The sequence below is a fragment of the Magnolia sinica genome, chromosome 19, assembly GCF_029962835.1.
Source record: "Magnolia sinica isolate HGM2019 chromosome 19, MsV1, whole genome shotgun sequence".
Lineage (NCBI taxonomy): Eukaryota > Viridiplantae > Streptophyta > Magnoliopsida > Magnoliales > Magnoliaceae > Magnolia > Magnolia sinica.
In genome coordinates this window covers 7,605,014-7,618,403 of record NC_080591.1, presented here as the reverse complement: position 1 = coordinate 7,618,403, position 13,390 = coordinate 7,605,014, and the positions used below count along the sequence as shown (strand labels likewise).

General features: G+C 40.5%; 1 protein-coding gene across 2 annotated transcripts; it reads right to left on the bottom strand.

Moving 5' to 3' along the window:
* Window positions 1-2,767: 2,767 nt before the first annotated feature.
* LOC131235215 (fruit protein pKIWI502-like) lies at window positions 2,768-10,364 on the bottom strand. Of its 2 annotated transcripts, none has more exons than XM_058232360.1 (5): window positions 9,759-10,364; window positions 6,790-6,889; window positions 6,537-6,632; window positions 6,342-6,422; window positions 2,768-3,023 (listed from the first exon to the last, which is right to left on the bottom strand). In XM_058232360.1, exons 1-5 carry the CDS (start codon window positions 10,280-10,282, stop codon window positions 2,961-2,963), a joined length of 864 nt encoding a protein of 287 aa, XP_058088343.1. In that variant the 5' UTR covers window positions 10,283-10,364; the 3' UTR covers window positions 2,768-2,960. The 2 variants fall into 2 exon arrangements, with proteins under 2 accessions (XP_058088343.1, XP_058088344.1); XM_058232361.1 differs by lacking the exon at window positions 2,768-3,023 and adding an exon at window positions 3,442-3,468.
* Window positions 10,365-13,390: the final 3,026 nt, after the last annotated feature.

Genomic DNA, 13,390 nt, shown 5'->3' with positions numbered 1-13,390 from the left:
CCCACCCACTAGTGATTGCTCACGAGCGGGCCCCAGAGACCCATATCCAACAAACAACTCAACCCGAACCCCACCAAATTTCAATTCAGGTCGAAGTTTTCCAACCCTAACCCCACCTGAGGACCCTAACAACCCAATCTAGACTTGGGTTTGGTCACCCAAACCCAATTTGCAGCCCTATTATGTAATAGAAAATCAACCTTTACACACACATGATAGTTGATACCCTGACATAATGTCATGATTCTTGTAAGAACATCAACATTAATCTCACATTGACATTAGCAATACAAAAGCTATTTAATGTGACAGGCAAAATAACCTATGCACAACACAGACAAGAACCAATAGAGCAAATCTCAACAAACACGACGAATCAAATGTGATCTAATAACCTCTCAGGCCACAAGGACTTTTTTTTTTAATAAGTAACTGCAGATATATTAAAAAGAAAAGAAAGAAAACAGGAGAAAAGAAAGAGAGAAAAAGGAAACAGGCTGCTGAGGGAGCAGCGAGCGCCTAAACACCCAAAACCGACAGGTCAAACCCTTTTAAAGCTTTAACATTGATTGCCCATTCGATCACCCATTTTTTGGCACGATCCTAGCTGAAGATGATCAATCATTGAAACACCTTTCATTCCTTTCCTCCCAGACAGCCCACCATATGGCAAGGATAGCCATGCGCCAGATTATAGAAATGGAATTTCCAAGCTTGAAACCATGCCAATCAGACAACAACTTCCCCACAGAATCAGGCCACAAGGACTTAGTTGCATGATCCTTCTAACTGGGTGCCACTCCCACTTTCAATCATACTTCCAATTCCAGCTCCCACTTCCAACTTGCTGATACTTGCCAACATTCTGAAACTGATGCTTCCCCGCTCTCGCACCCAAATCCATTGCCACTTTTGTGTCACTCTTCATACAGCTATAGCACAAATGCCATGTCAATGTTTAAATACCTGGACTCAGAATGGAATGCACCCAAGTCAAGTCAACTGCCTTTAAGTCACGATTGACCTACCTAAGTCAAACGAATTTACGGGCCCAAATCAGATCAGATTTTACTAGGCTTGGTTAGGCCAAAACCAAGTTGCTTCAGTTAATCAACAATTGATCGGAGCAGCTTTTGGACACTGATTTAGAACATCAATGTGCAACCAGTGAGGCATATCCTTCATTTACTATGGTAGCCTTCAACCGCCAATCTTTCTTTGAAAAGAAAATGCTACGATAATTGAATTAACTTGTGAAGATCAAAAGGGGAAGAATACATGTTGATTTACCATCTAACCCATCACCTCCTTCCATCTGTCATCTAGAAAAAGCTCATCAAAATAACACCATTTATGTGTTTTTTTAAAGCTTAACACCATTTGTATGTTGATCTGTCTTCCAAAAGAAACAATACTGACAGGAATTATTGACCTCCATTTTCCTAGGGTGATTCATGTTTTCACTCATACAAGGCGCTCAAGAGCTTTCCAAAGACCTCTCAGGCACAATAAAATAATATTCGTCCATACCATCTTAGCACAAAAGCTGTGTAATTCACTTTTTAGAGTGACAGTTCAGTAGTAACTCAGGTGTTCCAGCAGTTTTCATCCATGTCATTTGATTTCCCACCACGTGCCATTCTCGACTACAAGGAAAATGTTCGCTATACTGCCATGTCTAAAAGTCACAATGAACGAAACCAATGATGTGGACCAATTTGGTGAACACTGATGCTATGACTCAATTTGTTAATCCTCAAAAACTTTGGGTAAATAGATGTAAGAAGATGAAGAATAGTTGTGAGAGTTAACCAAGAAGACAAGAAATGGGAGGAGTCAATCCGAGTTAGAACTAAGAGAGCTTTATGCATATTAGCATAATCTGGTTTTGTTATGTTATTACATAGCATTTTACATAACATTTTATGTCCTACTCTTTTCATCCTCAATTGAACTCCATTAACTTTTACAGTACCAATATCCAAAGGGCTCATCCTTTATTTGACTAGGCTTGAAGCCAATTTGCATCATGGCTACTTTTATAGTAGAGTTGGATTATTATTGGAGGTAGTTATCTTCCTTGACTTTTACTTCTTGCATCTCACTCGCAGTTCCAAATGCCCTTATTTACATATATCCAACAATATTTTAAACCACGATCACTCTGGTTAATCAAAAAAAAATTATGACCACTCCATGCCGAGTAGAAAGGACATCTAATGCAATAAATAAGACTTCAAATATTAATGGAAGTAGCAAAATTTAAGAACCAATTATAACTTTCAAACAAGCAACCAGCCAACCACATTCATTCATAGTATCCACCAATACTCAGGCCTGACACCTGAAGTTGAGAAATCTTAAGCAATGGAAGTGTTGCAATATTCATGGAGTATCGGAGATGCAAATGAAGAGTACATAATTAGTTGAGGAAGTCTCTGCATTTCCATTGAAGAATCTGAGGGTTGGTTTACAAATCACGGGGTGGTTCTTCATTCCCATAATTTGCTTGGAATCATAAAAAAAAAAAAAAAAAAAAAAAAAACCCTAATCACGAAAGAACCTCCTCCCCAACTGATTTGTAGACCTTTTTTTTTTTGTTAGCTTGTTAGTACACCCCACTGTCAGTTCACACTTCACTGTTAGCCACCCCCACTAGGGATCGATACCAAGACCTCAGTGTTGAAACGAGGTATCTTTCACTCAGTCTACCACTTGAGCTATGGATCAGGGTGTAACTGATTTGTAGACATGCATGCACAGAATGTATTCATAAAGAGCCCCAAAATGAAGGATCCTTTTTATTTCTTATTCTTTTCCGAACAATGATCCCAAGGTAGGTGGCATTTATCAAAATCAGAAATGCTTTATCTTCCACACAAGAAAATGAAGGAATTAGATTCCAATTGTTTGTTGAGAATGCTACACAACACATAAGACTGCATGCATACCAGTCATAATTAGAAGTTCATCAATATCTTGTCTCTTGAGACTCCATCTGTGGTGAGAACAGATATAACGTCCTGCCAAAGTGCAGATATTACCAACATGAATTCTCAAAATTTGGATTCCCAAAATCATAGGAAGAAGGTAGCACTAAATTTTCCGATGTGTCAAGTACTAAAAGCAGTTGAAATTTATTTCAGTCCTTTTCATTCACACCAGCAGCTCTAAGAGGCAAGTAGTAAAAGTTCTTTTAGTGCCTTAGTCAGCAAAAGTAATAATTCGCACCTAATTGACCAACAAAACCATGCTACTAAAATTTAGAAAAGCCATCACATGCAAGAACTAAAATATAATTTAGTTATCAGAGATTTTATAAAGAACCAAAGATCATCATCATCTAAGCCTTACCCAACTAATTGGAGTTGGCTACACAAATCCTGTTCTGCTGTCAGGAATTATGATAATAGTGGCAGAAGATGTCGGCTGCCAACCTGACGCAACCCTCCTCCTTTAGCAAGACTTCTGATCGGCAATGAGAGGGCAAAACTCCCGCCGGCACAGTTAGATTCCAAAAATAAAAAGAACAAATTGAAAAACACGCGGGATTATTGGCTGTGAGAAGGGTTTTACACACATTATTGGATACGCTATCATTTTCCAGATTGTGCATTGATTATTTAAGTCCAATTTGTCTTCACTCTCCATCACAACTCATAGGTTGAACCAAAGTGTTTTATGTTTCCCCTTTGCTGGCAAAAACTAGTTAAATTAGGGAATAAAAGGAAATGTTCTGGGACTATATGCCAATGTAGCCAAAAGTGACATAGCACATAAAGGAACTCCAGACTCCAACCAGTGAAGCAATGAAGCTAATAAAGTAAGAAAATACAAAATAACAAGCAAATAGTTAAACCTAGTAGCACCCCATCAAAATTTGGCAAGAATATATCGGCACTTAACACTCAATTCATACTGCGAAAAAAATGGTGTTCATGTCACTTTATAGAATTAGCTGAATATATGAGATAAGCGATCGGCAGCAGTCATTTTCCTCGGGGAACAGTTTATATTTATCAAGATTAGAAGTTCATTATCCCCTCCCTCTCAAGCATTGGGTAATCACATGCAGGTAGCGGAGGTATATTTCCGGTTGGTGATGCATGTGGTGCACCTCATGAGGCACTAGATCATTGGCTCAGAAGCTATGCATATCGATGCAAGATTAAGGATCAGGATCAGGTGTCATTTTTGGGATGGTTAGGGTGAGCAATTTTCATGTCTACAAACGCTGTTCACACAGCACTTGTGATTAAAATTACCCAGACTTTCCAATAAATTTTCTACCAAAGTCTCATCTCTAAGATATTAAAGGACTCACTTGGATGCTGTTTGGGATCAGTAAACGAGAACTTGACTTTGGCAAAGCCATAAACTTGTCAAATGCATGGATTTGCATTGGATTTGGATTTGGCATGGTCTGAAGTCCACTGTTTGGGAACCAAACTACAAATTCATGGATTTGGGGAGCATTTAATGCAATGGCAGGCAATTTGTTGCAAGGAAATACCATAAAGGGAAGGTCTCATATGTGAGTTGTAGATGAAAAACAGTGCAACTAGATGCACGTGGGGCTCATCATGGTGTATGTATGACATCCAATTCATCCAACAGGGTTGGCCCATCATGAAACTAGGATGACCCAAAAATCATGTTGATCTAATCATCATGTGGGCCACATGATAGAAAAGACTGGACAACCACCCAAAAACCTTGAAATTCACATGGTGGCCACTTGATGGTTGGATTGACACAAGTTTGTGGGCATCCAATTTTCATTATGGGGATTGCATATGAATGCGGGATTAAATGGTATAGGTATGGAATTGCATTAGATGGAATTAACACCATTATTGCACAATGATTGCATGTCTGGAAATACCATGGTATTTTGACCGTCCAATTCCCCATTTGGGATCAAATTCTTCATTTGCAAAAAACACCGTACAAAGTGAAACCTACATTTGGTGGACCATGGAATTGTAATCAATGGACCAGATTTCACAACTGATGCCGGTCACCAGTATGCATATGCAACTCAAATGTCACATGGGAATGACGCATATGGATGGATGGCGTGGATAAAACACATGCATCAACATGGGGCCCATATATGTAGTGGATTTCGAAATCCACCAGAAATCCCGCAGTATCTACTATTGGGACTGGATGAAATGATACCTCAATTAATCCCATCCTTCCTGTCGTTTCCAAACACTGGATGGAATTTGCATGGGACCAAATGCAATTCCATCCCACCTAATCCCACTTTCCAAAAAGGCCCTTAGTATTTTTGGGTATTCGGACTTGCTTCAAATCCACGGATTTATGGAGGTGTGAATATCGAAAATCCACGGATATGGCAAATCCCAAACACAAACAACAATTTAAGTGAGGGATTTGAGGTGGGGATTTGTAAAATTGATGGATTTCAAATCTCCTCTATTGGTGTTTTGATGAGGATTTGTCAATTCGTGGATTTCCAAAACCACACCCACATAAATCCATGGATTTGGGGCAAATCCAAATCCCCCAACATACTAAAGACTTTGGAAATCCACAAAATGGGAGACTTGCTTAAAAGAAATAAAAGTTATTCCATTGCAATAAATGCTCTCAAATACAAGGATTTATTGCTTGATTTCCAAACAGTGGATTTTGGGATTTGCCAATTCCAAACTCAATGCAAATCTATGAATTTGACAAGTTCATGGATTTATCAAATCCATAGTCTCATTCCATGACCCTAAACAGGGCCTTGGAGTTTTTCGCCAGCCACTAGCTGTTAATGGAACCTTCCACTAACACAACCATATAGTGTATCTCATGATGCCATCTAGCAGAAAGTATAGCCAGCCCAAATTTGAGCACCCCTGGAATGAGAATACATAGGCAACTATACCAAAGCTCAAGTACTCAAACACATTGACGGCATGCTTCCCTAGAGAAAAAAGAACATGCCACTGCAACAGGTATGTAAATTATCAAATTGATCTTTCAATTTCTTAAAACAAGTACACAGCAACTCCATGGTGAGAAAGTTTAAAATGAGTTAGCTATAGGTGAAGGTAGCAATTGAGCTCCTGCAGTAATTATCCATAACAACAAATTGAATCCATCTCAACCAAGCTACACAAAGAAGTTCGCAAGACTTCTCTTCCTAAACCATAACAAACCATGGACCTTGGTAGGTCACTTAACTTTTAAAACTACTAACAAACAACCCTGTTGGTGAACACCTCAAACCAAAAGACATATCCAACAAGTACTGCAACAGCTAAGGCAAGCTCTAACCCGAATTACTAACAGAAGCATTTTAATTCAAAAAGGAGACAAACCTCAGTCATTTGTTTGTGCCCACAAAGAACTGCACCAGTGGACAAAGGGTTGGATATTTGTTTGGCTCTAGCAAAAGCAACCTGCAGATATTTACTCAAAGATAATTAGCATGATGTAGAAATTATGATTTGCTTCTTATAAGTAGAGCCCAAATGTTGATATCAATTAATAAATTAAAAGATTAAAAATACTACCTGTACATAGCCACTTTCTCCTTTCCATCTATCATCCGGTTGTGATAATACGGGTACGATTCGAACACCAGAAGATTCCCAATCCTTGAACCTATCCTATTGTCAGAGAAAAGTGCAAGAACCTATTTTAGACCTATAAATAAATAAACATATATATATATATATATATATATATATAGTTTTTCATGGCTTGCAGAAATCTGTAAATATTTGAGGAATAAATTTATAATATGTTGAATTCTGTCTTCCGAACCTGATAGGCCATTCTCTGAAGGTTTCTAGCCCCGTAATAAAGCCGTACATCTGATCTCTTATCAGCATTGAAACCTGTCTCGATGAGGGACCGGATTGGACTGCCAACAAGAAATAAAAATAAAAACCAGATCATGAAAGGATGAAACAGAACAGTTACATTCCATGTGTCGGATTCTAACATGTTACAAAATGAAAAGGTTGGAGACATGCCCACTTATCTATTCAAACACTATAAGCCCGCTGGATAAGAAATAAATATGAGCCCCTTTACTTTTATGAATGGTGAAATCTTTTATGAATAACTCTACCAGGTAGCAATGCGTCATCTAGTCCCAGCTTGGATAGAGGAGGGTTGATGTAGGGTAAGCAGCTATCATTTAAATTTTGGCAAGAAATCAGAACCCCAACACCTAAAAGTTAGGACAACTCTATGATGATGAGAATGATGTGAAGATGAGAAGGATACATCAAGGAAAAGATTCCCCAATACAAACCACACTTCTCAACAGACCCTCTCTTCTCTAAAGTATCAGCTACCATGTTATCCTCTTCATGAACTTCGCAAAAAAGCAGCTTTAGTCTGGAGGATATGTTTGTATGTCATGAATCACATGGAAAATGAATGTACCTCCATGGTTGAGAACCCATGAGAGAACCCAGGAAATGACATTACTGCAGTAAATAAGCAGGAAACCTCCAGAGGAGCTTTTACTTATGCCTCATTAGAATCATCATGTACTCTGGCTGATCCAGATGAAGTTTATGTAATGGTGTTTGGAAATGTTGACAAGACAGTCTAGAACTCTGGATCTTGCCTCTTTTAGTGGTGGACTGATGAGATAAGAGCTCCATCCAAATGCTAAATAGGATATAACAGCAGGACTTTCCAATTCTTATTCAACTTGAAATTTGATGTGGAAAAAGGTGGAAAAAGGTGGAAAAACAGAACCCTTCATAATACAGTGCCCGTTTTCACGCCATATGCGGATACATATTGCTCAGGAAGAACAAATTGGTAAGGGAGAGAGACTTCAGCAACAGTTTATAGATCGACTTTAATATGGATCCTTGGAACTCTGCAATGAAGATTCCAATGAGGCGTGTGATTACATACTCTCAAAATTCTAAGGTGAAGATAGTTATGTCAGCTACTGAATTAACCATTCAAGAATGACTGAAGAGGGTATTGAATGCCTGCTCATTGCATCAGACACTGTGCTATTTACTAAATTCATACACCATTTTTTCCAAGATAGTTAGTCAAGCAAATATTTTATTTTCTGACTAAAATACCCTTTTTCAACACCCCGGTGTTGTGGGTAGGGCTGAAGATGGCTACTGAGATGTTGGATCTAATTCTCTAGAAATGTGTTGTAGCGGCAAGTGCGTGCAAGCTCTTCATTTAGCCAGCCTTCTGTGACAGTACCATGGCCCAAAAATTAGGCCACTTTGGCTATCAGATGGACCACACATGTATTGAGAGAAATGGATGGCTGCCCAAAGTCCAAATTTACACATGCATTGTACAGATCAGATGTCTTGTGTCTGGCCACATGACCACATGTGCTGATCTTTCATCTTTGCAGGACAACATCAGGTTATCCCCACTGTATAGGTGATCTGGCACAAAAACCTGGTCAGTTACCTCATTACTCATTATGTGGGCTAATACTAAAATGGATTGTTTTAAAAAATTTGCCACTGATCCACATTCAGTAAACGCTTTCAGCTATCCAAACGTGTGGATTGATCTTATTTGAGCCGGGCCATCTACATAGTGTGAATCACCTGACTCATGGTTCAAATGCCATCTCCATGTGTAGCCACACATACAGATGCATGCACCCTAGAAAGACTCCTTGGTATTGCTCAATTATGCCATGTTATCGTCAGAACATGTGCCATCCAGTACAAGAGCAGGACAATTGATTTCAGGGGGTCCACCATGGTTAGGTCAAGGACCAAAAGTTACACCTTTTGCATCATCATGACCATCCAACTAGTGACCTTCAAATGGACCGCAAACAGAATTAAATAAGAAACAGCCCACAATCCACTGGTGATCAATGCCACCATCAACTGCGAGCAGATTACTAGCGGACAACCTGCATCCGAAGGCATAACATTTTCATGCCTCTAGATTGTGTAACACACATGTGGAACATGTGTATGATGATCTGAACCAAGCGTCCTGTAGGCTCAGCCCTTAATTGGCCCCTATCTAAATTTTCCTATGATTGGATTATCTTGACCATTTAATAACTTGACATTTCCTTGCTTAATGGGAGCAGTTTCTGATTTCCATCTTTTAGTGTTCATTTGTACACCACCAATGAAAGGGTTAGAACTGTCCAGACACTGATTTTTAAACCATGGCACATTCACTATTGGAGATAAAATGATGAGGGTTTCATTCCCATTCATCTGTTCCATGTGTTTAGATACACCCGATCAGGACTAGTTTGATTTGTGTTCAATGGCCCTGTAGAAAATAATTGGTCCGAATCTTGTGTCCTATATTGTATTGCATTATATAACGCTTGGACAAAGAGTACGTATATCACCATTTGGGTTGTCAGTTAGTACAAGTGAGCTCATGGCCCAGTGATCAGAACCACCAACATTACCAGTCCCACTAAGGTCAGCCTTGCACGATACTCCCTGGAATGGAATATTTTCAAACCTTTAAGATCACCAAGATTGTCAAAGAGAACAAATCAATGGTCGACATTCAACCCGCAACGTTAAGGGGAGAGTAATTAAAAGTAAAATATGAACAAATTTTCGACTTCAATAGAATGTTTGCTTGATTTATCAATGTACAGAAAAGTAATTATCTCGAAAAAATTGGTGTGTATCTTTAATTGGAAGAGAAGTAGGCATATCAGTGTAATTACACAACAAATACAGAGGTACATTTGAAATTTTCCACAAACAAAACCCAGATTGGTTTTCAATCTGACATACCTGATTCCGGACCCAGTCGCGAAGATCAGCACTGTCTGGAACAACTCCGGCTGTGATATCGCATCGACGTCGAATCCCTTCCCCATCACCGGACTCAATTCGACCACATCTCCTTTCTGGAGACCGCACAGAAGCTCGGCAGTGGAACCCGCGACGGTCTTCACCAGGAACTCGAACTCGCCTTTCGAAGCAGCGAGAGAAGGCGGGGAGGCGATGGCGAGGAAGGCAGGCTTGGCAGCATCAGGGACGCGGAGCTGCAGGTACTGCCCGGGCCGCGAGTGGGATGCAGCGAGATCGGGAGAATCCGAGACGTCGATGCTGACGTGGAAGAGAGACTCGGCGGCAGGGGAGATGAGGGTGAGAGGGGCTTGGGTCCAGACAGCGGTGTCTTGGCGGACAGCGGCGGAGATTGAGGAGAAGGTTCGGCGGGTGCGCAGGTTAAGGTGGCGCAGGATAGACATGGAGGAGGCATGGAGTTGGAGAGGGGAGAGCGAGAGGTGAGGCGGTGAGAGTGTGAGAGCCATTCCTTTTGAGTAATGGAGTTAGGGAGTGGTGAGTGACTCCGTCGTCGTCGTCGCGCTAACATTGGGGTAGCTGAAATTTGGAGGGAGTGGATTAGGTGTGACCAGGGTAACACGTTAGTTAGATAGTGTTGCCCTGACCGTGGGGACCACCTTGATGAATGTGTTATATATCCACGCCGTCCATCAGTTTTTCCAGCTCATTTGAGCGTATCTTTCCTAAAATGAAGCAGATCCAAATCTCAAATGGACCACACAGTAGGGATTTGAATGCCCACCATTAAAAACTTTTTGGGACCACAAAAGTTTTAGATCAAGCTGGTGTGTGTGTTTTCCCTTCTTCCAGATCTGTGTGACCTTATCAAAACATTATGGTGGGAACTAGGAAGATTTTAATCATGGGAATTCAATCACCAATGTTTCATGTGGTGGGGTCCAATTGAGATTTGAATCTGCTACGTTTTTCGGACCATACCTTTAAAATTAGCTAGAAAAACTGATGGACGGCGTGGATATACGTCGTGTACATCAATGTAGCCCCATTAGTCGTAACAACTGAATTGCTCCAGGGAACTGACAGGAGTCGAAATGAACTTGGCTACGATCGTGGTTGATCTAGCCCGGCCTCGGCCAAGGCAAGGGCTGGCCCTATTGGTTAAGTAGTAATGTGACCAAAGGTTTGAAATGGGCCAATCTTGGGGTAAAAAAAAGTATCCCTTCCATGCAGAGTCGCACTGTATAAAATGATTTTAAGCAAGCATGGGAACATTGCTGTAAATCTAACCGTGCTTTCTAACTAATTAAATAGGAGCCACCCAAAGTGTTTTTAAATCATCCATTCTTTTTATGCATATGTGGCCCCATTTAATGATTGGATTGGTAAGTTGGGTGATTTATAGTTGATCCAGGCCCCACCTCTGGGGATGTTTTGGACCCCAAGCCCCGACACTAGGGGGAAGTCTGCACGTGACATTTCGGCCCAGTGCCAGTGCCAGTGCCAGTGCCACCCCTGTAGAGTGCATTCCTGTTTAGATTAGATGCGACAGGTAACCTTTGGAATATTTTTCCATTCTTTCCTTTTTGTTCTCTGCTACTGCAATTCTTTCAAGTAGATAACCGTACAAGCTCCACCGGACGCATACGTCATTTTCTAATAGTTCGGATTGCTAATTTAGGGGGAGATCGTTGCTTTCCTTCTCTTTTGTTTTGAACCGCCCCCTTAACGGTAGGGGATTTTAGCTAAACTTCCGGGCCCATCCGCTAGATGGACTTCAGGTGCAGGTGCACGCATGGATTCAGTTTAAAGCTCTCCTCGAAAGACCCATCACGTGCCTTGTTAACGAGGTAATCTGATCTCCCATGCACCCTACCATAAAAAGGGCCCAAGCATACCCCCAATAATCAAATATATGATAATAACTCACCTAATTGACACCACGGAAACAGAAAATTGTGAATATCCAATCAATGCAAGTTTTAAAGCATAGCCTACCCGCATTGGATTCCACGGTGCAATGGTGGGAGAAACCAAAGGTTGAAAAGATAAACATAGCCTATAAGATAGAATGATCTAGTTGGCTAAGTGTGTAACAGCATTACAATACAATAGTTTCATCCGGTGCACTTTTTGAAAAGAAAACACCATGGCATGTTTACATCTGGACTTCACACATTTTTATCGCTTGGCTGCTTCATGACAGCGTTTGCTGTTACACAACGGTCAAAACAAATGCCAGGCATCAGATACGGATTGGACCATCTGGTTCAACCAAGCTATCACCATCACCCAACTGCTAATCAAGATAAGAAAATCACTTTTCCTTCCACAACATGTGGTGAACCAGGCCTCTCTCATCCGAAAGGTAAGGTCCAACCTCGATGAACCACTTGGCCAAGTTATCAGAGTTTCAATACCCTCACAAGGTAAGGATTCGCTAGAAACAACGGTCGGAATCTATCAAATTTCAACACAATAGATCTTGAGGATCATAGACCATCCTGAGATGGGGCATTACATGACGAGATGGATCACAACTTTGAGAAAGATGCAAACCTCCCTGCCAAACTTACAACGTAATAACAAATTTCACAGAAGGTTTCAGCATATCGAAAAGGGAAGTTGATAGTAACATGACTGACTAGCTGGGCCGTTCACCTGCAATAGATGTCACCGGGTGGCCCAGCCCCAGCCCTTTCTCTGCATTGTCTAAATTGTCAACAGAAATTAGTTATGCTTAAAAAAAACAATTACACCATTAAACATCCAACGGACTGGTACAAAACAAAAAAGGCACCAGAAGCCAACGCAGATGTAAGGGGTTCAATGATCCAACATAAGTACTTATGAACATGTCCGCTTCTTTTTTATTCGGATAAAAAAGAGGCGCCCCTGAGGGCCAGCCATCACTCTTTTCCTGAAACTAACACAATCCTGTCAAAATGAAAATGGAAAGCTAAATAGTAGTGACCTCAAAAATTCAAATTTGGATACAGGCATTGACTGTATCAATCAAATTATTCATTAAAACAGGAAAACCAGCCCATTAGGTCGTAGACTCCTTGGCAATCTTTTTAGCCTTGGCGATGACCTCCTCAATTCCTCCCACCATGTAGACTGTTCAGGAAGATCATCAAATTTCCCATCCAACACCCTGTCAACCATGACAAAACCATGTGCATTAAAAGACATGATAAGAAGCGAAGAGCCAAGTGTTAAATTAATAGAATCTGCAAGAGGTATATGAAACAATTTGATCAGGAAAAAAATTAGATTCAACACAAGTCTGTGAAAGGCAAGTACTTGTCTGTGGCCAACACACTAACTGATAATTTATTAATAAATTGGGAATGCAAAGCATCCAACACAAAGTGCCAATATATAAGCTCATTATCTGTCAGGCCTACACTAGCTACCATCAGGTGTGGTCAAAAAGCAATTGCTACAGCAAAAGTGTCACTGAAGCTTAACATTAAAGCTCATATACTTTAAGGTAGTCATCAAGCACTCTAATATCCGTACATTCAGTCCATTCATCTGCAGGCCCTATTGTGGATGGTGCGGTCATAGAACTAAATAATTGTAGCCAAAATCAGGTTTGGCTAAAATCTAAG

What these genes read in the sequence shown, in the direction of transcription:
- LOC131235215 (XM_058232360.1), bottom strand. Translation starts at nt 10,282, where the DNA reads ATGGCTCTCACACTCTCACCGCCTCACCTCTCGCTCTCCCCTCTCCAA. An exon ending in GCGACTGGGTCCGGAATCAG is followed by an intron (nt 6,890 to 9,758) that starts GTATGTCAGATT and finishes TCTTGTTGGCAG; the next exon opens with TCCAATCCGGTCCCTCATCG. An exon ending in TTCAGAGAATGGCCTATCAG is followed by an intron (nt 6,633 to 6,789) that starts GTTCGGAAGACA and finishes CTCTGACAATAG; the next exon opens with GATAGGTTCAAGGATTGGGA.